Genomic DNA, 24402 nt, shown 5'->3' with positions numbered 1-24402 from the left:
AATATCGAGACAAAAGAATTGGTGATTCTTTTCGGCTGTTATAATTTTGCTAGAATATAGTTATATGATCGACGACAGTGTGAGCTAATAGTTAATGAAGTGGTTGAGAGCTTGGAATTTCGGATTGAAATGTTTACAATGATAAAAATACTAGTAGTTCTTTTCATATGCGCTACTCTTGGTGAATATAGTTATATAGTTGATGATGTGATCTAATAATCAATAAAGTGGTTGAAAGTTTAGAATTTTGAATTGAAATGTTTATAGAGACAAAAATACTAATAATTCTTTTCATATATCCTTCTCTTAATGAATATAATTATATGGTCGATAATGTAATCTAATAATCAATGATGTGATTGACAACATGAAGTTTCATACTGAAAATTCTAAACTTAATGAAAGTTTAGAATTTTGAATTGAAATATTTATAGAGACAAAAATACTAATAATTCTTTTCATATATCCTTCTCTTAATGAATAAATTATATGGTCGATAATGTAATCTAATAATCAATGACGTGATTGAGAACACGAAATTTCATATTAAAATGTAGAGACAAAAATACTAATTATTCTTTTCATTTATTTTAACCTTTATGAATATATTTACATGATTACTTTGTGGAATAATCATCATCCACGCCTACTTATGTCTCTTTGGTAGCTTCCTTTCATGTTTTTTCTTCTTAAGATTCACACTAATTTTTCAATTAAAAAAGGTTCCAAGTATTTGGCCAGTCATAAAAATTAGCTAATTAGTTTTTCCCTTTTTTCAATAGGAAGTTCCACAATTATATTAAATGTTATATTCGATATATAATCGTTCACTAAAATAATATTTAATAAAAATACATATATATATTCAATAAATTCATAAATGAGGTTTAGAGAGAATTGAGTCATTAAGTGTATGAAGAACATATTTCTACCTCGTAAAGATAAAAAAATGAGTTTAGAAGAATTCTCGATTCAAATATAACATATCAAATAATGAAAAAGAAAATGACAATGGAGAATAAAACAACTAATTTTGAAACAATAGCAACTATAAAATAATCTGATACTAAAACATAATAAATAATAGATGATGATGAAATAAAAAATAAAACACTCTACGGAAACGATTAAATCCTTCAAAAATCAAGACAACGCTCTATATATACCTTCTAATCTTGTACCTAATACACGATTTTATTCTTCTATTTAATGTCATGTCATCTTTAAGCTACACCATTTTCTATTTTATTATTTTTTCTCAATGCTTTTTCGATTCATATCTCTCTTCGTACCCGCAATATCTAGCTATTCATATTTTTCACTAAAAAATCTACACATCTTCTCTTTACATATCTGAATCATCTTAATTTTACTTTATACGTCTTATCCGCGACCTATGAAGATAATTATTTTTAATCGAGTCATCAAATATGTTAAAAACTCTTAGATGTGATCATGTTTTTTGTATTATTAGGCGCACGCCCCCACAACCAAAAGACCAATTTTCAAAGTTCAATTAGCACAAATTTGAAACTGCAATATATTATATACTACAGTATAATATTGTATGTGAATCCGATTCTTCTTTATTTCTTATTTTCTTCAGTTTTACAAATTTTTATTTTGTTTAAATAAAACACATGTCATAATTAAAAATGGAGATTAAATTATTCGAAGTAAAATTCAGCACATTATAAAATAGCAATTTATTTTTTTATTCTAAAAGCTTTTGACAGACGAAATTTTAATTAAAACGATATTCCATTCATAAATATATTTTTTTTTTTAAAAAAAAGACTTTTCTCACTTTTGCTTGCTTAAGAACATTTATTTTGTTGTTAATGATATATTCACTTTGATCGATCTTAATTTAATGTACGTGTACGGTAGATTATTTATAAGAATATTGGTTTATAAATATCATATCTTACGCTGATCTAATTATCTAACGTTATATTCATTAATATATAATAATTGATTCACTATATTTGCGTATCACAAGTTGAAGTCAATCCAGAAAAAATATAATATATATTCGAAGGACAAACAATTAAAAATATATTCCTTTTTGGCAAAACAATAAATAACTAGGTATATAATAATAAAAAGAATTTCGACATGAATAAATTAAATTGCCAATCACAATCCCCAACTGATAATCGATAATTATACATGAACTATTTTTGTCAATTTAATTAGCAATAACGTTTGGGAGTTCTTTGTTATTTTCTCTGTCCCTATTAAGTTGTTCATTTTAGAAAAGGTACATATATTAAAATAATAATAATTAATATAGTAAATTTACAATTTTATTTTTATTAATTATAATTTCAAAAAGAATGAATTAAAACTTAAAAATTTTCAAGAAGTTAAACGAGGGTATAATAGAAATTTCTTTTTGTTATTTCTTGATTTGTTAAATAGACACGTAAATAGGAACATCTAAGAGAAAAAATATAGACAAATAAATAAGGACAGAGAGAGTATTATTATTATTAAAATTGAAACCTTTTATTTTGAATCATTATATTTTCGATTTGAGTGGTACATATGAATATTTTTTTGATAAGAAAGATTTTCTTTTAAATGAAATCTTATATAACACAAATTTTAAATAATCAGAATATCGAGTAAATAAAAATTAGAAAAGAGAATATGATAGACTCAACGAATGTAGTTCTGAATCATATTCTTTATTCCCTTGGTATTTGTGGTCCCTTACTTTCTTTCGTACTCTTTTTTTATTTGAGTTTGGTATATTAAGATTTGATTAAATTTAAATATATTTTAATTTTAAAATAAGGATAAAATGTTTTTTAATAAAAATATTTTTTTATTAATATAATTTAAATCTATACTTTTTAATTTAATACAATGGACTAGTTACTACTCGGCTAATAAACGAATTAGCTTTATAGTGCACTTAGATTTTTTTTAATTATAGTTTTATGTTTTTTTAATATGAGATTTTTATTCTGTTTCTTTTTTAATTATAGTAGTAGTATTTCTTTTATTCTTTTTTTTATTATTTTCTATTACGATTTTTAAAAAATACATGTAAGATACCTTTTGATAACTTTACACGTTTCGTCGATGCAAACTTTTATAAGTCAAACTTATACTTTGGTTTTTATCTTTAAATTTATCTCTTTTGTGTTCTTTTGTTATTTTTCTTAAACGCTATTATAACATTTCTTAAACTTTGACTACTATTTAATACGTGATTGACTTAAATAAAAGAGCTAATAAAAAGATGGGCATTTGCATTCTTCCACTCAAAATAATACTATTTCAACACGTCTCAATTTAAATCTTACTTTTAAAAATATTCAATTAATTAAACTTAATTTTAACAATTAGTACTTTTATGTATGCTTTGATCAAATCTAGATCGCATATTATAGGGTCTATTCAGACGTGACACTCCTAATAGAAATTTTTATACTCTTTCCGTTTCAAAAAGAATAACTTTATCTTTTTTTAGTTTGTTTACAAAATAATGACCTCTTTCCCTTTTTAGCAACACTTTAATTTTAACTTTCTATGTGACGTGTTTAAGATCACGAGATTAAAGAATATTTTGATACATTTGATATAATTTTAATTTAAATTACAATATTAAAAAAACTCTTTTTTTTTTCGTAAATTTCATTTTTAAATTAAATTAGTTCATTTTTTTTAACGAATGGAGTAATTATTATCAAAAGGTGTGAAAAGAAAAAAGTGGCTAACGAATAGCGTGTGTATTTTTTAATAATTTGACTACTGTCTAGTGCCGTGTACGACTTGACGGCAGGCGTAGTAGTCCTACACGGCGTGTCGTAATCTAAAAATAATAAAGTGTATGTATATTTTATTTTTATATTAAAAATAAATTAAATTATTTTTAATTGATTCTTGATCTAATAAATAACGATAATAGCAAAAGTATAGATAAAAATAATTTATAAGAAAATAACGGGTAGTTTTCATTCAAGAAATAATAGATAGTAACAAATGGTCATATAAAATATATATCTACATTACTTATATATTCTATATACATATATATGTAATGTATAATATAAGAATGTATGCGTTAAATGTAGTAGTATAAAATGATTTCTATGTAACGTATAAAAGTGTATATACGTCATGTATTCATGATGTGTATACATTGAAATCGATTTGGCTTCATGAAATTCAATTAAACATATGTTTGGCTAATTTAAATGTATAAAGTTATTGGGCTATTCTTATTGTAAACTAATTGTTTGGACTTTGGGGAGTACATATGGGTAAGAATCCCAAGTTAGTATAAGTTTAGTTATTGGACTAGTCTATTAAGTTGGGATTCTAGCCTTCTAACAAATGAGCCCATCTATGGGTTCCAAGTTCCAAGTTCCAACCCTAGGAATTTATTCTTTCTAATCAAAAGTTCTCCTTTCAAATTTAACAAGTACGGTGATTTTCTATTCGGTGTCTGAAACCCACATTGGAATCTCGACTAAGATCCAGATCGTTAACTGCAAAGCTCATTTAGGAGTGACGCTCACGACATGATTTTCTCCGTACACAATATGTTTATATGAAGCATAAGGTCAAAGATATTTAAAAGCTAGCCCAAAAGAACAAAAAAGACTCATGTCTTTGATCTTAAACTAGAAGGTCTTAAGTGAAGGGTATTTTATTACTTTAGAATAATGAAACCTAATAGTTCTCCATATAAATAAGCCATTAGGTTTTTGTTTTTAAGGGATTGCTAGCTTTTGGATGATGAGTTTTAGATTACTCTTCAGAGTGAGGTTATAGGAATTGTCCCTAGGTCCTTGCGGATGGTTCTATAATAATTTTTGAAAATATTGTCCAAAAGCCATATTATTAAAAAATTTATAAGCTAAAAAATATTAAAAACTAAGAAAATCGCCTAAATTCCTGTTGAGTAGCCTCTAAATGTTAGTCGTCTCATACCTCTTCTTGAGTATCTCTTGACTTACTATAAGTTAGTAATTCATTTGTGAGTTCATACATTTCAATTCTGGATTGAATATTTCTTTTTTTTTTTGGTCCTATATTTAAGATTATTGATTGTATTTACATATGTCTAGGTAATTAATACTTAACTACGCATGATTAATAGTGTCAATGCTTTATTCAAACACATAACTAATTTAATTTCTTATAAAATCAGTTTGAACAATTTAAAATGATTTTGATATCTGATATTTATAAATTAACTTTAATCGATTAATGAACATTTATCAATGATTTTGAAACAAGAGGGGCAGTTTGTCAAATGCATGGACAACTAGAGGGTCAAGCTAGTAAAACAAATACTTTTTTGGGTGATCAGTTTTTTTTTATTTGACGTTCGATATTTATTTTGATTTTTAAATTAATTTAAGGTTAATTAAAGTACAAAGGCACTCTCAAATAAATTAAAAAATCATTATGATGCTCAAATTCAAGATATCTAGTAAAGAAAGAATGAGGTAAATATAGATTAATATGTTATTTTTGGGGAAAATTATAAATATACCCCTAAACTGTTGTAAATGGTATAGAGATATCCTCTGTCATACTATTGGAACATTGTTGTTCGTGCCATTAAAAACTAGAGCATATACACCATTCACTTTAGCGAAAGACTAAATAGGGACACGTGGCGCAATTTTATCCATCGATCCGACGTCGAGACGGTGGATAAGATTATGACACATGTATGTCCATTAGTATAAAGGGTATATATGCTTTAGATTTTGGACGACAAGGGTATCAATGTCCCAAAAATATAACGGAGAGTATCTGTATACCATTTAAGATAGTTCGGAAGGATATTTTTCTTTTTTCAGTTATTCTTTTCTTTTAAAATAGGGATAAGACACAAATTTTCCATCGAATTTTGAGAAAAAAAGCTCATCTATGACATTTTTTATTGAGAAAAAACTCATCCATCCCACTATTTGTTAACTAAAATGACATAGATGAGCTAAACTCTTAACAGATGTATGAATGAGTGACATATTTAAGCTTTTTTCCTTCTGAAATGATTTAGTTAATGACGTGATCGAATCATAACTAATCACATGTAAAAAACAATTTTGCAAAATCGAAACTAATTTTAATTAATAAATAATGACCTGAATGAGCCTTTACTCAAACAAAAAAATGAACCAAATTTTTAACAAATAACAACATAAAAAAAAGCCTTTTCTCAAAAATTCGACCACATATTTAAAGTGTGTTCTCTTTAAAATATATAAAGCATAAAAGATAAAGTCTTTCAATAAAATTGACTTTAAACCACTAATTTTATTGAGCCGCCTCGATTATTTGAACAAAACATTTTTGTCTACAAACGTGTTGAGCCGCCCTGATCACATGACTTTGGGAAAGCCTTTGTGTGTAAACACATTATACAATATGGAGGAATAGGCAAAATACATATGCTCTTGTTATAAAGAAATAAAAAGAGTCACGTGATGTATGTTTGTTCAATTCACAGACTAACCATGGCTATAGTTATAGTGATAGTGATAGTGATAGCTTTTGGCTTATGACATTAAATTTATAAGGTGGGTCTGTTATGTTTCTTGAGGACATTCCTTGTTAGAATGTCATTTGTCATAGGACAGGCGGCTAAGTTTGAGGTGGAGCTAGTGTTTCAGTTTGACTGAATTCAATATCTTTAAAATTCAAATATTGTTTTTAGGTTAACATGTTATATTGAGTTGAACTGAAATTATTTTTAATGATTGACAAACAATTAGAAAAGAATTAAATCCTTAGCAGGTCTCGATAATGGTTTTTAATAATTTTGATGATTAATAAACGACGCAAAAGAATCATGTCCTTAGTAGGTCTTTTGGAAGAACTAGTCACGTTAATGACTGGTTTGCCTATATAAGAGTTATGCAGATATTTAAAGATAATTGATTAGATGTTGCGAAGTTGGATCCTATTTCATATTGGATTCCTTAAAGATGGAGAAAACATAATAAAAGAACAAAAAATGAATCTTCTTGGGTTACATGTTAACTCTTTTCTTAGTGTAATTGCATGTTTGTTTATGAATTCTATCTTGTGTAATTAAAGTATGAGTGGTTAAAATTTCTCTATCATCTAGGGTTATGGAAAATATAATGTATAAATAATTGGACATCTTGTTCTTAATTGATGATTGTTTAGTGGAATTTATCTATCATTAGTAAGACTTTGGGTATTAACTCTAATATCTTTTAATAATAATGAAACGGATCATCACCATCAAGCGAGTCATCTTCACAATCGTTGTTCATTTAAAATTTCATCTTCTTATCCAACTATATTTTATATATTTATTATTTGTATATATAATAGTATATATATATATCTATTACAATACAAAATAAGAAATCCTATAATCTTATATCTTATTCCTCTACCTCCATCTCATCCAAATATAATATCACTTACAATTTTTTTTTGTATCATATTGTTGTGGATGATGAGATAAGGGGTAGATGGAGACCATGTAATAAAAAGGGACCATATCTTAAAAATAGATAAATTTAAAGTACTTTTTTAGCTTCATGCATGTTAGCATGTGACAAAGTTGTGCATATTATAATACTTAGTAATTAAAGGCACATGTAATGAATAGAGACTTCACATTATTGAAGATACTCAACCAGAAGATCTTCTCAATCAAATTTATGACAAATTTGAATAATAAACTTCATTAATTATTATTATTAGCTTGATCTCAAACTTGATTTTATTCCCTTTAGCCTTTAGGTATATCTTTAACAAACAATGCAAACAAAATCTTATTAATTAATAACATAAATCAGAGTTGATATCCTAAAAGTTTTCCTAAACTATTCACTTTTTGTAATTTAATAATTAATCTATATATCGATGCGTTGTTATTTCGTCTGAACTATAATATTTTATATTTTACAAAAAGATAATGTAAATTGTCACATGATAATGCTTTTTTATCTATCACAACTATAAAGAGAGTGAGGTCACTCTTCATGCCACTTGGCGTTGCAGGAATTTTAGATAGAACTCGGTAATAATTTTGATCTAAATTTTATATTTGTATTAGAAAAAAAAGAAAGAAAAAAGAAGCTCATTGAATAGGTGTATATAAATTACTAATATACAGGTCGATAACTTTACAAGATAAAGCTTCTGAACCCATAAAGTTTAAATCGTGACTCACCCTCTATCCTCCAATCATAAATCCTCTTGCATCATTATTAGATGAATTTGGTTGATTATATTTTTCCTTGTTTTGCAATTTTGACCAGATATGATCTTATTCAAATTCATATTCTCTTCGTATGTCATGACAAGATATATTGTATCATTTTGTAAATATATGCATGAAACATGACCTTTCTCAATCCGATGTTCAATATTAATATTGAAATTTGATTATTTTAGATTTGAGCTGTGTAGGGCCTCATTCAATGGAAAAGCATTTCATATTAAGGATTTTTAAATATTTAAGGTTCGAATTCAAGACTTCTGATCGATTAAGAAAAGAACAGCCTCATGAAGCACGATATCGATAATAGTTTGTTAAATTGTTAATGTAAAGTGGGATTGTCCCACATGGGAAGGTTTAAAATAAGTTGGAATGTTTTTATACTTCTATTCAAAGTTCGAATTTTAGACACTAAACAAAATAAAGAGTGGCTTTAGCTGCTTATGAATCATATTATATAATCTTTTACCAAAATATAATTGAAAAAGGGAAAACAAAGGAAGGTGGCATGGACTTTGATAAAATAATATTTCTTGCATATAAGTTTGATAGAAATTTTCTTTTATTTATCCAATTCTATTTTTCCAAAATTGTATACACGAGGGTTTACCCTAATTGTCATCGAGCTAGTAATAATATAGTAAGTATATTTCCATAATTAAAACTTTGTTGAATACAAAATTTCTTAGGTCAATATATATACTTATATCAAAATGAAAGGAATATCATGATCATGTCAATGTAATCCACATGCCAAATTTTATTTATTCGCTCTGTTGAACATTTCTTTTACATTATTATCTTTGAAAATTATCGAAAATACAAAAAAAGTATAAGAATATTAATTTTTTTTTAATGTTATTGTAGTTATATATTGCATTGCATTTTATTTTGACAAATGAAATTATACTCTAAAGAAAGCATACAATTCTAATAAAATCCATAATTCATCCCACTAGGCTTCTATAGCCTTTCTTCAAAAAGCTAAATAGGCCAAGATGAAATTGAAGTATGAATGTCTATTCTCATGTTCTTAAATTAATAAAACATCCTCTATTTTTAATTAAACAAACCTAGCTAGGGTGGTTGAGCTATATAAATTAAATAATTTGATTCATAATAGTTGTAGAAACTAACCTAGGCTAGTATATACCATAGGTAAAACCCAATTTGGAATAAACGTTCTTCTTATCACTCCGCCAAAAATGATTTTTAGTAGCAATTAATTAACGACAATAACTTAATTGCGGTTAAATATGTAGATGAGTATGACCATTTCAACTGTTTCCCATAACTTCATATTAATAAAAAAATTGTGACACCAAGAGAATTTGTTTATCTATATATTTTCTGTTCAAATGTCTAGCTATGTTTTGTGTGTGTGTGAGAGAGAGATCGATACACGTACTCAAATTTATATCTAGTACAAGTTATTAATCATATGTTTATTAATCATTTTCTAATTTGAGAGTCTTTCGAAAACATCTTTATCTCTATCAGATTATAGTAACATCTGCAACTCTGCATACATTCTACCCTCTTCAGATCTAAAAATGAAAACATGACGTTTAATTATATTTTAATGGAAATTATGGTGATGTATAGGATCTTATTTTAAATAGTTTGATCCAACAAGTTTCAATGCATGTTGTCGAGGTCCACCTTAATTAGACATTTAATTTAGAATTATTCCTTTCGTCTTATATTAATTATCCATATCATAAAAAACATTTATTACAAAATAATTCAACTTACGTAAGGATATTTTTCTTTTCTTAGACTCCATAAAGAGGGAATAGTCCACTTAAGTAAAAGGGGAGGACTATTGTTTTTTACATGGGTCAAAGACTGTCCCCGCTACTCTTTCAGGAGAAGTCATTTCCTTTTTTCGGAAATTTTTTCCGCAACTCCTTGTCACTATTTCACTCTCTATAAAGCATAGTATCAGTCTCCTTGCTTTAGATGGTACGAGAGGTATCTCAAATCTTTTCACCGGAGTATCAATCTAGGACTAGCTAGGTTAAGGACCTAAAGAAAATTATCTCATATCTTCTCCGCTCGTATTAAAGAACGACGTAATGAATAAAACTCACAAACTTAACCAAACTCATTTTATAATATAATAAAACAATTAATTTTGTATCATTTTATTCTTAGTATTAAGTGATCATGAGTAATAAATTTGACTAATATAGCATAAGAATTACAAACTTGAAAAGTTCAAGTGACAATTAATTAATAAATATAAGATTGTTCAAATAGAAATAAGATTATCATACCCTTGTTTTCTTAAAAAGAATGTCTATTTATTGAAGAGACACAAGGGCAAAGTAATAAAATTGGAGTATATGGTTATTGAAGAAAGAAAGGGATAATCAACGTAGAATGTCAGTTATAAAAAAAATAACTTTCTAGAGTAAATATTTAAATTTAATTATTAAATAATAAAAAATTTAAAAACACTTTCTGAAAAATATTTTCCGTGACTAAAAGCCCAAACCCTTAGTAACTTCAAAGGTAATAGATAGAAGAACATTTCCTTTGTTGAAACTAGCTGGTAACAGAAGAAGCTAGTGCATGCATTTAGAAGATTTAATAATGTATTAAGATTAATCATTAGATGACATTACTAATTAGCAAGTGTCAATTAGAGCTAATGGGAGAAAATTAATTATTCAAATAATTAATGAGGAAGCTATGCATACATAGCTTCACGTGGCTATGTCCTCACCTGTTACATATTTTACGTAATATATAAACGTGTTCTTTAATTGATGTTAGATAATATTTATTTTTTTATATTTTAAATGTATATATATACACATTTAAAACTTTGTATAAAATATATATATGTGTATTACATAACATATTACATATGAAATATAAATTATCACGTAAAACACATATTTTATTCCATAAATTTATGTGTATATGCACATCCAAATTAAGTTAAGGGGCATGAATATCATAGATGCCATTTTATTATGCAAATACAATTTAATTTATATACACCTAGTTTAGGGTAGGGGTAGGTCTAGAGATTAGAGTGGTCTTTGTTGGTATATATATATTTTCTTAGATCCAAAAAAAAAATAATTTTAAGGTCTAGAAATTTAATTTATTTATTCTAGATAGGAAGGAGTATATCAAAATTATAACCAGATAATAAGATATATAATATGAGCTTGACCATCAAAGAATATGATGCAACAAATGTAATTAATTTCTTTTTAATTAGAAGTCTCGAATTTGAACTCTAAATAAAAAAACTCTTAAAAAATATTATTTTTAATTAAAATTCTTCAGAAATAATCGAACTTCTATACAGATATCGAACTGTCGAGGAAAAAAGGGTAACATGGGCTTGCGTGATGTATACTGACAGAAGAGGCCCCAAAGTTGGCAGTTTACTAAGGGCTAAATTTCCTATTAGCCACTTGACTAGTTTGTGAGACACATGTACAAGGACAACAATGTGTATAGTGTAGAAGAAGATTTTATATTATCAAATTGTCAAAAAATAATAATAATAATAAATGGAATTAATGACTTAAAAAAAGGTCATGACATTATACAATACATTTATATTGACTTAAATTTTATTTACAAGTAAATCTTTATGATATGTATTAGTAATATACCTTTGAATTACCGTAAATGGTATACAGATATCATTTGTCATACTTTGGAACATTGGTGTCTCTGTCATCCAAAGATTAGAGCAGATATACCTTTATACTAACAAACATAAACGTGTCATAATCTTATCCACCGACCCGATATTTATTAAATATCGAATCGACGAGTAAAATTGCGTCATGTGTTCCTATTTAGTCTTCCGTTAGAGTGAAGGGTATATATGCTTTAAATTTTGGATGACATAGGCGTCAATGTCCCAAAAGTATGATGAAGGGTATGCAGATATCATTTACGATAGTTCGAGGATATACTTATCATTTTCCCTTAATTAAAATGGTAACAAATAGGCGATGACAAGTTAAACTATATTATCGGCTTAAGATAGTTTCACACTATAGATTAAATTTAATTAAAGAAGGAATAATTAGTCATTACAAATAATAATATGTACAATTGAAGGCTCATATATACCTCTATTGGTTTCTTATATTTATCGTTATTTTTGGTCTAAAATATGTCCTATCGCTAATGATTTTCCAACATGAAAAGATTAAATTATATTTTATATTATAAAAGTCACGTAGGAGTATATTTGAAACTTCTCAATTTTGTAGCGACATATTGAGTGTTTTGAATTGTTTAGGGATATTCATAATTTATTTAATAGTTTTTTAAAAAAAATTTGAATCTTTTATTTGTCTGCAAATCTCCTTTGTGGCAAATGTCAGAGCCAATCTTGACATTTGTTAGAAGAAGCCTAACTATCAACAAAATTAATAATCCATGATTTTCATGAAAAGAAAGATAACCTTTATAAGCATAAAAGATGTGAAAAGTTATGAAAAAAGTTTTTTTTTAGGGGGGTGGGGGTGGAGGGGAGGGTATGGGGGTATTTTTTTTTTGTCATTTTACCTATTTTATTTCGGTATAAGTTATGTCGAAAGTATTATTCCATCCAAAGGTCGAGATAACTTATTTCGATATATTCTTATCATTTATCATGGAACTCATTAAAGATGTCTTAAATAACTAGGCTATAACAACCTATTATGTTAACGATGTCCAAAATATGTTATTCAATTAATCACTTTGTATATCATTTTACTTGTATATGCAATATTTTTTTTCGACGAAGGATATCTAATTGGACACTCTCACATGTATGTGCCTACGTCCCTGATCATGAATAAGTTATTCCAAACTTTATAACCAAACACAGGAGTTAGGATTATCTCCCTTTATCATCACATCAAATCTGTCCTTAACGTGGGACAAAAATAACACTATAGTTCTACGATAATTAATTCTTAAAATAAGTTATTTCGCGATTTTATCCCAATCAAACAAAGATGAACTCATCCTAAAACTAATCTAAATTAGTTATTCCTTATCCCTTTTACGAAACGAACCACCAACCTAACCCACCCCACCCCCTTATTATCTTTGTTATCAATTCCTCATAATACTTTTTAAGTTTCTATTTAAAAAGAACAATAGCCCACAACTTTCTCCCATGCACTTGTCTTCTTCACCTCCAACACTTGTTCCTTAGTGTTTTTTTTTTCTCCTAGTCTTCTTCATATGGTTCCCTTCTCTCTTTGTCCATAACTTGTCTCTCAAATAGTTATCATCCTCTTCTCTTTTTAAACTCCCCACAACACACACACACACACACATTCATTCAAACAACACATTCTATCTATTGACAACTTAATTAACACAAATTCTTGCCTTCTTAACACAATATAATGTCAAATCGAAGAACACGCGGTTCGAGACAATCATCAGGAGCTTCTAGAATAAGTGATGATCAAATTGCTGATCTTGTATCAAAGTTACAATTACTTATCCCTGAAAGCCGGAGCACTAGGAGTTCCGATAAGGTAATATTTTTCAGTTTAAGTTATATATACCGACAGTTTGAATTTCTTAGTTATATATAAGCATGTTGAATTGTACTTGTTGTGTTACATTGACACATTTTGACAATGTTATTTGGTTACATTTTGTTTGTTCTCTTCTTTTACTTACTATAAACTATATATGTTGTGTTTGTAAAAATGAATGAATTATATTTTTCCTTGAAGCCATTCATATTTTCTTGTGGCCTTCATTATCTTTATAGGGATAAGTTTAATTTGAAAGTCATATTCTCATGCCCACTAGGCCATATTGCAAGCTCCCACATTTAATATTTTGTGTTGCTTAAGCATGTGGTGTAGGACTCTTTGTCACTTCATAACATTTCTTGGCCTAGTCTCACATTTAATATGCATTATATTTACAAACATTTGATCTTATGGTAATTACATTAAAAAAAAATAATTATCCTAGTTATTGTTTTGTTAATTACTATCTCCTATTTTCTTGTACTTGTGTTGCTTTTTTTTCTTCTAGACTTCTTTTTCCATGAGTCAATGGTCTATCACTCTACCTCTAAGGTAGGGTAAGGTATACGATCAAGGGCGGAGCCATCTTTGTGTTAGGGTTCACTCAAACCTCCTTCGTCGAAAATTGTACCATTTATACATGGTTCAAATTACTTTTTATGTGTATATGTTGAAACTCCTTTGGCTAGTTCATGTTTATACGTACTTATTCTAAATTTGAATCCCTTAGTAAGAATTCTAGCTCTGCCACTGTCCATGACTCTTCGTACATTCTACCTTCATCAGAACTCATCGGCAAAGCAATTTCTTATTATTTTATTTTATTTTTAAAAATAGGTTGAAGCTTCCAAAGTGTTGCAAGAGATATGTAATTACATAAGAAGTCTACACAGAGAAGTGGAAGACTTAAGTGATAGATTATCAGTGCTTTTGGAATCTACTGAAAGTGATAGTGCTCAAGCTGCTATTATTAGAAGCCTATTTATGTGACAATTATTGCCATTATTAGAAGCTTACTAATTATGTAACAATGATTTCTATTTACTAGGTTTTATTATAATTTGTATTAATTATCATCTTCTTATTATTTTTCTTCTTCTAAGATGCAGTAGTACTTATAGTTAATTATAATTAAGGGAATTAGACGTCATATTTGTATTGAGAAATTTACTAAATATTATAAGTTGACTAAATTCAGTTATTATTATATAGTCAATCCTCTTTATCTGAAAGTCTCGTTGTTGCTATAATGAAGTTTCTTTATATATGTATGTTGATATTTGACGTTTAGATTTTATTTAACTGCTATAAAAGTATGCAAAATTATTTTTTCTTGTACTTTTTATGTTGTAAACGAAAAAAAAAATGTATTATTTTTTAACAATTTAATGAAAATAATTGGTTAAAATTTATAAAATGAGACTGAGGAAGTAAACAAGTTGAGATTATAATAGGAAAGAATGAAGTACAATAAGTTGAGATGCAAATTTGGATATATAATAGAATTATTGGCTATCTTTTAGATTTCAAGAGTCAAACATATTTCTTTCTTATCGGAATATTTTTTATATGTTTTAAAAATATTTTTAATTGTTATCTGTTATTGTCATTTTTAGATGTACTTTATATGTATAAACTATGTTGATTTTGTGTCCAAACACAAAAAATTATAATCAAAATTAAAAAAAATTAACTCAAATCTGAACTATACCACATAAATTGAGATACGTTATAATTGTCTTATTTTCTCTCTCATATTTTAGGATTTAAAATTACACATGAAAGGTGGCCCAGGTTGTACATGTTTTCTATGTGATATCTTTTGACTAACAAATAGAGAGATTTATAACTTACTTTCAACTATAGTATTAGAAGAGTTTTGTGATACATTTTTTAAAAAAAATAAAAAATCTACTCTATAAGTTTCATAATTTTAACCATTTCTTGAAACTCATAAAAAATTTTCTATAAATTAAACTCCTTTTATTTTAATTTATTTGTTTTAATAAGTATCACGTAAATTAAAACGAAAACAGCCGACGTCCTTGGTGGTGGACCATTTCGTAGCTTGACAAATTAGGGATTTCATAAAGGTTCATGTGCTGCAGCTTGGCTAAACATGGCTGTGGACCATGCAATAGAGAAATGCACATGATTTTATTACATCGCAATATTCCTTTTATTTTGGGGTCTCTAGAGATAATTTTTAATTATAAAACATTTTATTAATAATATCATGCAAATTTGTAGCTCATGAAAGGGATAGTTTCAAATATATAGATTTATAAAAAGATTAGTTATAATCTATAGAATATAGCTCGTCAAAAATCATAATAAGTACATATTGACTATATAACATAACTTACATATATATCAACTATACACTTACCATAATTATGATACACTCGAAAAGTTAAATATATTCTGATGGTGTGGATTCATAGAAATTCAATAACTTCTATTCGAATCCTATATAAGGAATTCATTAAATGACTATAGTTATTTGACTATGAATTCAGTAATTCACTTGAAATCGCTATAGGATACTATAAATTTTTAAATTCTGAATCTGCTTCCATCCCGAGCATAAAAACATGAATATCTTGAGACTCCCATCATTGTTACCTTTGTTTGGTGTTGTACAAGCTTCCATTTTCTTCTACCTAATATAAACAAGCAAAAAAGTTAATAAACTTGACTTTATATTTGGAATTTGCAGTAAAATGTACAAGGAATGTATTAAACAGAACCAAAACATGCATTGATAGATGCAGGCAAACCCAACAGTGGATCACTGGCTGCTTAATAGCAAAGCATTCAAAAGATGATGCGAATCACCGACACCATACAACAATCTGTATCAAAATGCACCTACAGATGAACGATGAACGAATTTGAGGCATGAACCTACACTTACACTAAAACGAACCATTAAGTACAGTACGAGACGTTACCATCTGGAGATTTACAAAATGTTGCTTGTGCAGAACAACACAAGTTAACGTCAATATCTAATTCATTATAAACTATGTTTCTCAATATCACTAAAAATATTCATACTAGAGCCCCCAATGGGATCAGACAAGAAGAAAAATGAGCCATATCAAAGGCCCTAAATGAATACGGCACTTTGAACACCAATAACAGCAGGGACACCCTTTGGTGACTGCCAGATCTATACCTCCACGATATAATGGTAAGGTCTGTGTACATTCTACCCTCCAGAGACACACTTAGTGGATTTCAGTGGGTATGTTGTTGTTGTTGTTGAAGCAATTTCTCCATTCTCGGTTAAAACACCAAAAACAAACTGTAGACACTTCTCAAAACACTAGAAAACTATTTATGTCAAACTGCATATGATACAGCTACCTTTTTAAAAAGTTTAATACCACACATAGCGGGAAGGTGAACAGAGAGAGTTACAAGGTTGAAAATCAAAGCCTCACCAACAAGGTAAATTTCGGATTACTAAGATTCCCCTGATACAGCTATCGTCAAGAGCAATGGTAGTATATCTTACGAGGGTGAACAAAGTCCAACTCTGGCAGCTGAAGTATCATTTTAAATTGATAGGTTTTCCATTTCATATTCAATGGTAAGCCTAAGCCAAGAAGGTACGCACAAAGTTAGAAAATTGGACAGAAACATATTCAGGCTCCAAACAAGGTACCAAAACAAATATCGTAGGAGCAAGTATCTAATGAAACCATTTAACGAGGACTCAAAACAAGACTAGCATTCCTCGAGACTCTAGAGGTCACCAGACAAGCAGTTTAAAATGCCATTTGAGGGTTGGAGCATTATCTACTTCAGAAGAGCAGCTTGTTATCTGAAATTTTCATCATCAACTTGTTTTGCCCTGATCAACGGCCTTCAAAGTAGAAATGTCCCAAAAAGATATGGACTACCTTAAGTTGAGTACATGTCTGAAAAATCAAATGTTCTAGGCAAGAATAGGCGTTGTCCAGGATACTCCATTCTGAAGTAGTATTTTCTTGTTTCAAGAATTTGTCTTGAAGGAAATCACATATATATGACAGTTCGAACTCTAAGATTAGGAAGCATGAAGTGTATATACACAAATTTTGCCTATGGTTTGGTAGAACCCAATAGCTTAGAATAAAACCGTCTATTCGTGTTTAACATCCACTTAAGATGTATAAATGACTTGTCAAGCACCAACTAAGCTGTGTTTTCTACAATACAAAACTCATAAACTTAAAATGCTAGCTCCGTATCTGATTTAGATGGAACTTGAGGTCATAGACTCACTACTCTGTACCACCACAAGAAACATTGGGCATTTCAACATTATTAAGGTTGTTGAACCTAGGGAACAAAGACGTTATCTACATCTCAGTTTCTAAACAATATCTTCTCTGAGACCAAGTTTGCATCATCTGCTCAAGAAAAAGATGCAGAGCGTTGCAACTTAGCCATCTTCGAAAGATACCTTGTAATATTAGTCAACCTCCAATACTTTTAACTATCAAAGTTTCCAAGGTTCAGAACATTGGCTAGGAACGGTAACCTGCATTCCTCAAAAACCCAAACATCAACATTCCAAATCCAGTAATGCTGAAAAACTTGGAGCTTCTGAAAGATTTTTGAAGAGGAAGAAATTTGTGTGACATTTTTTAGAAGACAAAGCAATTCGTGCTAGCATCCCTGAATATAGCTAGCTGCAAGTGACCATGATGAACTCCATTTTACGAATTTATCTTCTTGAGAATAAAGAGATAAACAGCAGGAACTCTTACCAGGTTTTGAAACTTCGTGTTCATATTCTAAAAAACCTCCAAAATGATAGGAGAAATTCTTAACTAAGGTGTGTTACATCTGACCTGATAAAAGAACAACTAAATGAGGTAGCATTCCACAAGTTCTTTTGTTATCTCTAGAAGTATCCAACTTTGACCCTTAACCAAAGTTAATCAGGTAATTACATGTACCATTTCCCAAATTATTATCAGTAAGTTACTTCTTACTTATATCATTGGTCACCTTCATTGTCAAATAGTTCTTTTTCCTTCGTATACCTTACTTACAATAAAAGTTTATTCAGTTTAGCTACTAATTCATCATTAGGACTTCACTAAGTCTAGTGATTTCATATTCTCATTAATAGCAATGTAGAATGGTTAGAAACACGCAAGATTAGCTACTAATTCGTTATTAGGACTTCACTATAAGTCTAGTGATCTCACTAATAGAATCATGTAGAATAGCTAGAAACACGCAAGATAAGCTACTAATTCGTTATTAGGACTTCACTATTAAGTCTAGTGATCTCACTAATAGCATCATGTAGAATAGCTCGAATCACACAAGATTAGCTACTAATTCATCATCAGAACATCATTAAGTCTAGTAGACTAGCTAGTAACACACAAGATTAGCTACTAATTCATCATTTGGACTTCATTAAGTCTAGTTGAATAGCTCGAAACACACAAGATTAGCTACTAATTCATCATTAGGACTTCATTAAGTCTAGTAGAATAGCTAGTAACTCACAAGATTGACTACTAATTCATCATTAGGACTTCAATGAGTCTAGTAATGTCACTAATAGCATCGTGTAGAAAAGCTAGTATAACACACAAGATTAGCAACTAATTCATCATTAGTAGCTCACTGAGTCAAGTAATCTCACTATTAGCATCATGAAGAAAAGCTAGGAACACAAAATATTGCGCCGATCTGAATGTATTTTCTTGACCTGAGTATATCAGATAATCACATATACTTTTTTCCAAATAATTATTAGTAAGCTTGCTTCTCACTAATACAAGGGAACTATTGAAAACATCTCAAACTTCACACAAATATTAGTTTCATCCCAAACTATTAAAGCACTACTCATTCTAGTTTGCTATCTAAATTTAGATACACTCGATCTGCCACCAGTCTCAAGAACTCCTTATTCTACTCGACTAACTAAGCTTAAATACACATCAATCTGTCACCACATGACATAGAAAGTAATCTCAAACTCTTACAGATCACAAGTTGCCAAAAAATGTTGAAAACACTTTTTAAAACTAGTTGACAATTTAAGATTTGTTCTTCACACATGTATTTTATTCAGTTCAATAATTATCTCTATCAATATGTTTGGTCAATTTTCATTGTCAAATAGGTTTTTTTTTTTTCTTATATCTTATTTATAACAAGGGGTCGTTTGGTTGGAAATTAGTTTTCTCCCATGTATATGAATAACTTATCTCTATCACTATGAGATAAATGATGAATAAGTTATGCCAAATATGTCAATCAAACAAGATACATAAATTTTATTGCAGGACTAATTTTTTTATCTCAAACATTATTTATACTTATCACTCACACCAAATGAGCCCTAAAAGTTAGCTACTATACCAATTCATCATTAGGACTTAACTACTATACTAATTCATCATTAGGATTCACTGAGTGTAGTAATCTCACCATTAGCAAACACAAGATTGTGCCAGATCTGGATATATTTATTTTGACCTAAGTCATCTTTCCCAATCAAAGCATACCACCAGCTTAACATAACCTCCAGATTTGAACACCTTTTTACCAGTACTTTCATTAATCCTATTTTAGGCATCACATCATCAAAACTCACCATTTCTTAGCTTATGATGAAGCTCACAGTGGATTTTGAAGATGTCATGTGAAAAATAGAAGAACAAAAATACAAAGGATTGGCAGATCTAGATGTTATCAACTGTTGGAATGCCTGGACTGGGGAAGAAGAATTTTGGTCAAGCTAATTCAAATTGTGGAATTGAAACTAGGGTTTGCAAGGCATAAATAAGGGTGAATCATAAATTTTTAGGACAAAAATATCCTTTGTTATTAATATTTTGTTTTTTACAAAGTAACTCTTCAACTTGCATGATTTTATCATATCAACCCCTATATTTTGACTTTTATTAATTAAATAAATATAAATATCTCTACTTAGTAAATGACAAATTTGGTTTGTATTTAAACCTTGAGATAATTGTTCATGTTTTTTTTTTCTTCTAAGAAATTAAGAATTTTCTGAGAAAAAAGAAAATAAGAAAAGTGTGTATTAATTTCAATGGTATGATGAGGTTACAATATAATGATCAGACTTAAATAAGAAAAAATAGAGTTTTCGCAGCCATATTCAACATACTACCACCATATGTTTAACATGTGATCTTCTTCGCATGTTGATTCACGTAAATCACGACAATTCAACTTAGAAATGTATTTGTAAGTTCCTTGTCATATTGCCACCGTATGTTAAACATGTAATGCACATGTTGTTCCACGTGTAGACTCCTGAATCCAAATTTAAGCAAAAAGCTGACTCAACATATGATACGACAGTAAATATTATATTCAACATACAGTTCGCGTGTTGCTTCATGTATTAACACCTTAACTTTTGAAAATTCTCAATTTTGACCCTTTTCCCTATATTATATAAATACGATTTTTTTCGATAATTATTCGTGTAGTTTCCATGTGTAATTCAAGGTTAACCTAATACCATCCAAATCCATTAATTCCAGCCCAATATCCCACTAGCTGAAATACCAGCCCAAAGAAAACCCAATTTTTTTTTGACCTAATACCCCTTTATAGTTTTGTTTTTTCCTTTTGCCCAATCAGAGCCGCCTTCACTGTTTCATAAACAACCATTTTTGTTGAAAAGGAAAACTCCATTATCGGTGTTGAAGGATTGTTGTCCGTCTATACTGGGTAAGATATCTCGGCCCAAAATTCAAGTGATGAGTATATTATTGGATGTATTTTTTTTTACCTAATTCTGGTATACCAACAAATTGAGATAACATCTAGGTTTGATGATCTTTTGATTAGCTAATTTGAATAGTTATTTCATGTATACTTGCACAAAAATATTATTGAACCTTGATGTTATCTCAGTGTTGGCATGCATAAATTGGGTAAATTTATGATTGAATGTGTATTTTGGTGTTGTACCAAATCCAGGCATGCCAATTATTGAGATGGCATCTCGGTTTGTTAGTTGCTGTGCCGTATGATCACTGTGGCAGGATCTGTGTTCTGCAATAGTAAGTCACAGTCTTTGCTTTTCTTACCGCTTGTTTGAATTGTTGTTGTATAGCCTTTCATAAGGTATAGTATTGTATTCAGTGGCGGATCTAGAATTTTTGTAACACGGTGCACGCTACTGAAACAAATTGAGAAGACGGAATGTATTTAGTGATCGATGCTTGTTTCTTTGGGCAAATTAATATTAGATCAATTCTAGAAAGTACAACAATAGCATATCACTTGATATCGATCCTACCAAGTGGGGTCTGAGGAGGTTAGAATTTACACGGACCTTACCACTACCTCGTTGAATTGGAGGTAAACTCGTAGAGGTTGAGAGACTGTTTCTGAAAGACTTTGGCTCAATACATTAAAGCATTGTACACAAATTACCTAAGTTGGCCTAAACTAGACTATAAATACGTCCATTCGCCCATAATTGTATTGTTTTGTTGAAGGATACAACCTTCCGATGTCCCCCAAGACCTAGCTCAAGTGGCAAAAGGTGGAGGATTTGTGGCTTAAGTCGCATGTTCAAGCCCCACACCACGCAAAGCGGAGCATGGTATTTAAGTGGAGAAGGGTAGAGGAGCGGACTCATTATACACCGAGTTTAGAAGACTATGATTGGTCCAGAGGGCGGGTCACATACAGATTTCTCGGTTATGAGGAAAAAAGAATACAACCTTCAGATATAGTTGGAGTTGTTGTAAGAAATATTGGTTAAAGATAGTTAAATAATAAACACAAGAAAAGTGAGAAAAATTATAAGTTAAACATGAGATAAAACCAAATATTATTGTTACATAAATGGGATTTTTTGTTATTGGATAACACTGGACTTAACGTTTATGATACTACAAAATTTATATAATAATCAAAACAAATATTGCGCTTGAAATAACAATATGATATAACAAGTATGTTAACAATCATCCAAACAAGCGGTTAGTTTGGAATGTATGCATTCTTGAATCCAATAGTGCATTATCAATGTTGTGTAGGACTTGTTACTAACCATTGTTGAGATTATATAGGAAGTTTGTGTTTCTGGCAGAACTATCGTCTTTACGCTGAGCAGTAAAGACTGAAAAATGTCAAGTGCCTTGGCTAATGGGCTGGCTGGAGCTGGTGGGGGCATAATTGCACAAATAATTACTTACCCCCTCCAAACTGTCAATACACGGCAGCAGACTGAGAGGGTCTCGAGAGAGGGCCGTGATTCTCGTGGCAGTGCCCTGTTTCAAATCTTACAGGTGGTTAGAAGTGAAGGCTTGCCAGGGCTTTACAGTGGCCTGAAGCCTTCTCTGCTCGGAACTGCCGTGTCACAGGGTGTCTACTACTATTTTTACCAGGTTTTCAAGAACAGGGCTGAGGCTATAGCAGCTGCAAATAAGAAAAGAGGCCGAGGGGATGGTTCTGTAGGGATGCTTTCTTGGCTCGTTGTGGCAGCTCTTGCAGGTTCAGTAAATGTATTGTTGACAAACCCTATATGGGTTCTAGTTACTCGTATGCAGACTCATACACAAGCAGAAAGGAAAATCGTGGAGGCAAAAAGGGAAACCCTATTAAAAGAAGCTTCTCAAAGTGTCTTGACAGCTTCTTCCTTGGAAGTACAGCTCGCTGAACTTGATTCGTTGAAACCTCATCCTTACGGGACATTGCAAGCAGCACGAGAGGTTTATAATGAATCAGGAGTCACAGGATTCTGGAAAGGAGTCATCCCAGCGTTGATCATGGTGTCTAATCCCTCGATTCAGTTCATGATTATTGAGAGTTTGTCGAAGCAGTTAAGGGCTAAACGTGCTGCGAAGAATAAAGACCAGCAGAATATAACTGCTTTGGAAGTTTTTATTATCGGAGCCTTTGCTAAACTTGGAGCAACTGTATGCACATATCCGTTGTTGGTTGTGAAGTCAAGGCTTCAAGCAAAGCAGGAGATTAGTGGAAATGTCTCATTACGATATTCAGGTACAGTCGATGCTATTATTAAGATGATTCATCACGAAGGATTCAGATGCTTCTATCAAGGAATGCGCACAAAGATAGTGCAGAGTGTCTTTGCAGCCTCTGTACTTTTCATGGTGAAGGAAGAGCTCGTCAAAGTCTACGCTGTTTTGGCTAACAAAAGTAAGGTTAATGTATAGCTTGCAGTCATAAAGTGAACTATTTAATAAATCTTCTTGCTGGATAATTGCATATGATTGTACTGTATTTGTATTCAAATTACAGAGTAATAATTGTAATATTCCCTAAAGAAAGCCATTGTAAGCTTGAAAGTGAAAAGTAGCTCAGATTAATGAAACTATTATAACTGTCCTTTTTGGTTATATTTTGATAAATAGTGCATCTATTGACTTAAAATTGTGCTTCTGCTATGCCAAAACTAAGGGGTCGTTTTGTTTGGAGCAAGTTATTTTACAATTAATTATTCTGGGATCATAAAATTATCTCATGATAAGTTATCCCACCATATGAATGAGATAACTTATTTCATACTATGGTAAAAATGGTGGATAAATAATCTTAGGGCTTTTTAATACTTCCAATCAAATAGATGACATTTTTATTTAATTTCATATAGTTTGA

At 29.7% G+C, this 24402-nt stretch overlaps 2 protein-coding genes and 1 long non-coding RNA gene across 6 annotated transcripts; 2 read left to right on the top strand and 1 right to left on the bottom strand.

Moving 5' to 3' along the window:
• The first annotated feature begins 13358 nt into the window (after positions 1 to 13358).
• Positions 13359 to 14971, top strand: LOC107016161 (transcription factor PRE6-like). The gene is made up of 2 exons (XM_015216645.2): positions 13359 to 13758; positions 14602 to 14971. Exons 1-2 carry the CDS (start codon positions 13624 to 13626, stop codon positions 14752 to 14754), a joined length of 288 nt encoding a protein of 95 aa, XP_015072131.1. The 5' UTR covers positions 13359 to 13623; the 3' UTR covers positions 14755 to 14971.
• A 1240-nt stretch (positions 14972 to 16211) lies between these two features.
• On the bottom strand, positions 16212 to 20694 carry LOC107017389. The gene is made up of 2 exons (XR_001456491.2): positions 20218 to 20694; positions 16212 to 16427 (listed from the first exon to the last, which is right to left on the bottom strand). It is a non-coding gene; the product is annotated as an uncharacterized LOC107017389 (long non-coding RNA).
• Positions 20695 to 21253: 559 nt separating this feature from the next.
• On the top strand, positions 21254 to 24155 carry LOC107017952 (peroxisomal nicotinamide adenine dinucleotide carrier-like). Of its 4 annotated transcripts, none has more exons than XM_015218257.2 (3): positions 21254 to 21495; positions 21748 to 21830; positions 22871 to 24155. In XM_015218257.2, exon 3 carries the CDS (start codon positions 22908 to 22910, stop codon positions 23958 to 23960), a length of 1053 nt encoding a protein of 350 aa, XP_015073743.1. In that variant the 5' UTR covers positions 21254 to 21495; positions 21748 to 21830; positions 22871 to 22907; the 3' UTR covers positions 23961 to 24155. The 4 variants fall into 4 exon arrangements, with proteins under 4 accessions (XP_015073743.1, XP_015073742.1, XP_015073746.1 ...); XM_015218256.2 differs by having other exon boundaries at positions 22851 to 24155; XM_015218260.2 differs by lacking the exon at positions 21748 to 21830.
• Positions 24156 to 24402: the final 247 nt, after the last annotated feature.

The sequence above is a fragment of the Solanum pennellii genome, chromosome 4 (assembly GCF_001406875.1).
Source record: "Solanum pennellii chromosome 4, SPENNV200".
In the NCBI taxonomy this organism is placed as follows: Eukaryota; Viridiplantae; Streptophyta; class Magnoliopsida; order Solanales; family Solanaceae; genus Solanum; species Solanum pennellii.
The sequence above is the reverse complement of the archived record's forward strand: the minus strand, read 5'-3'. Positions and strand labels throughout refer to the sequence as shown.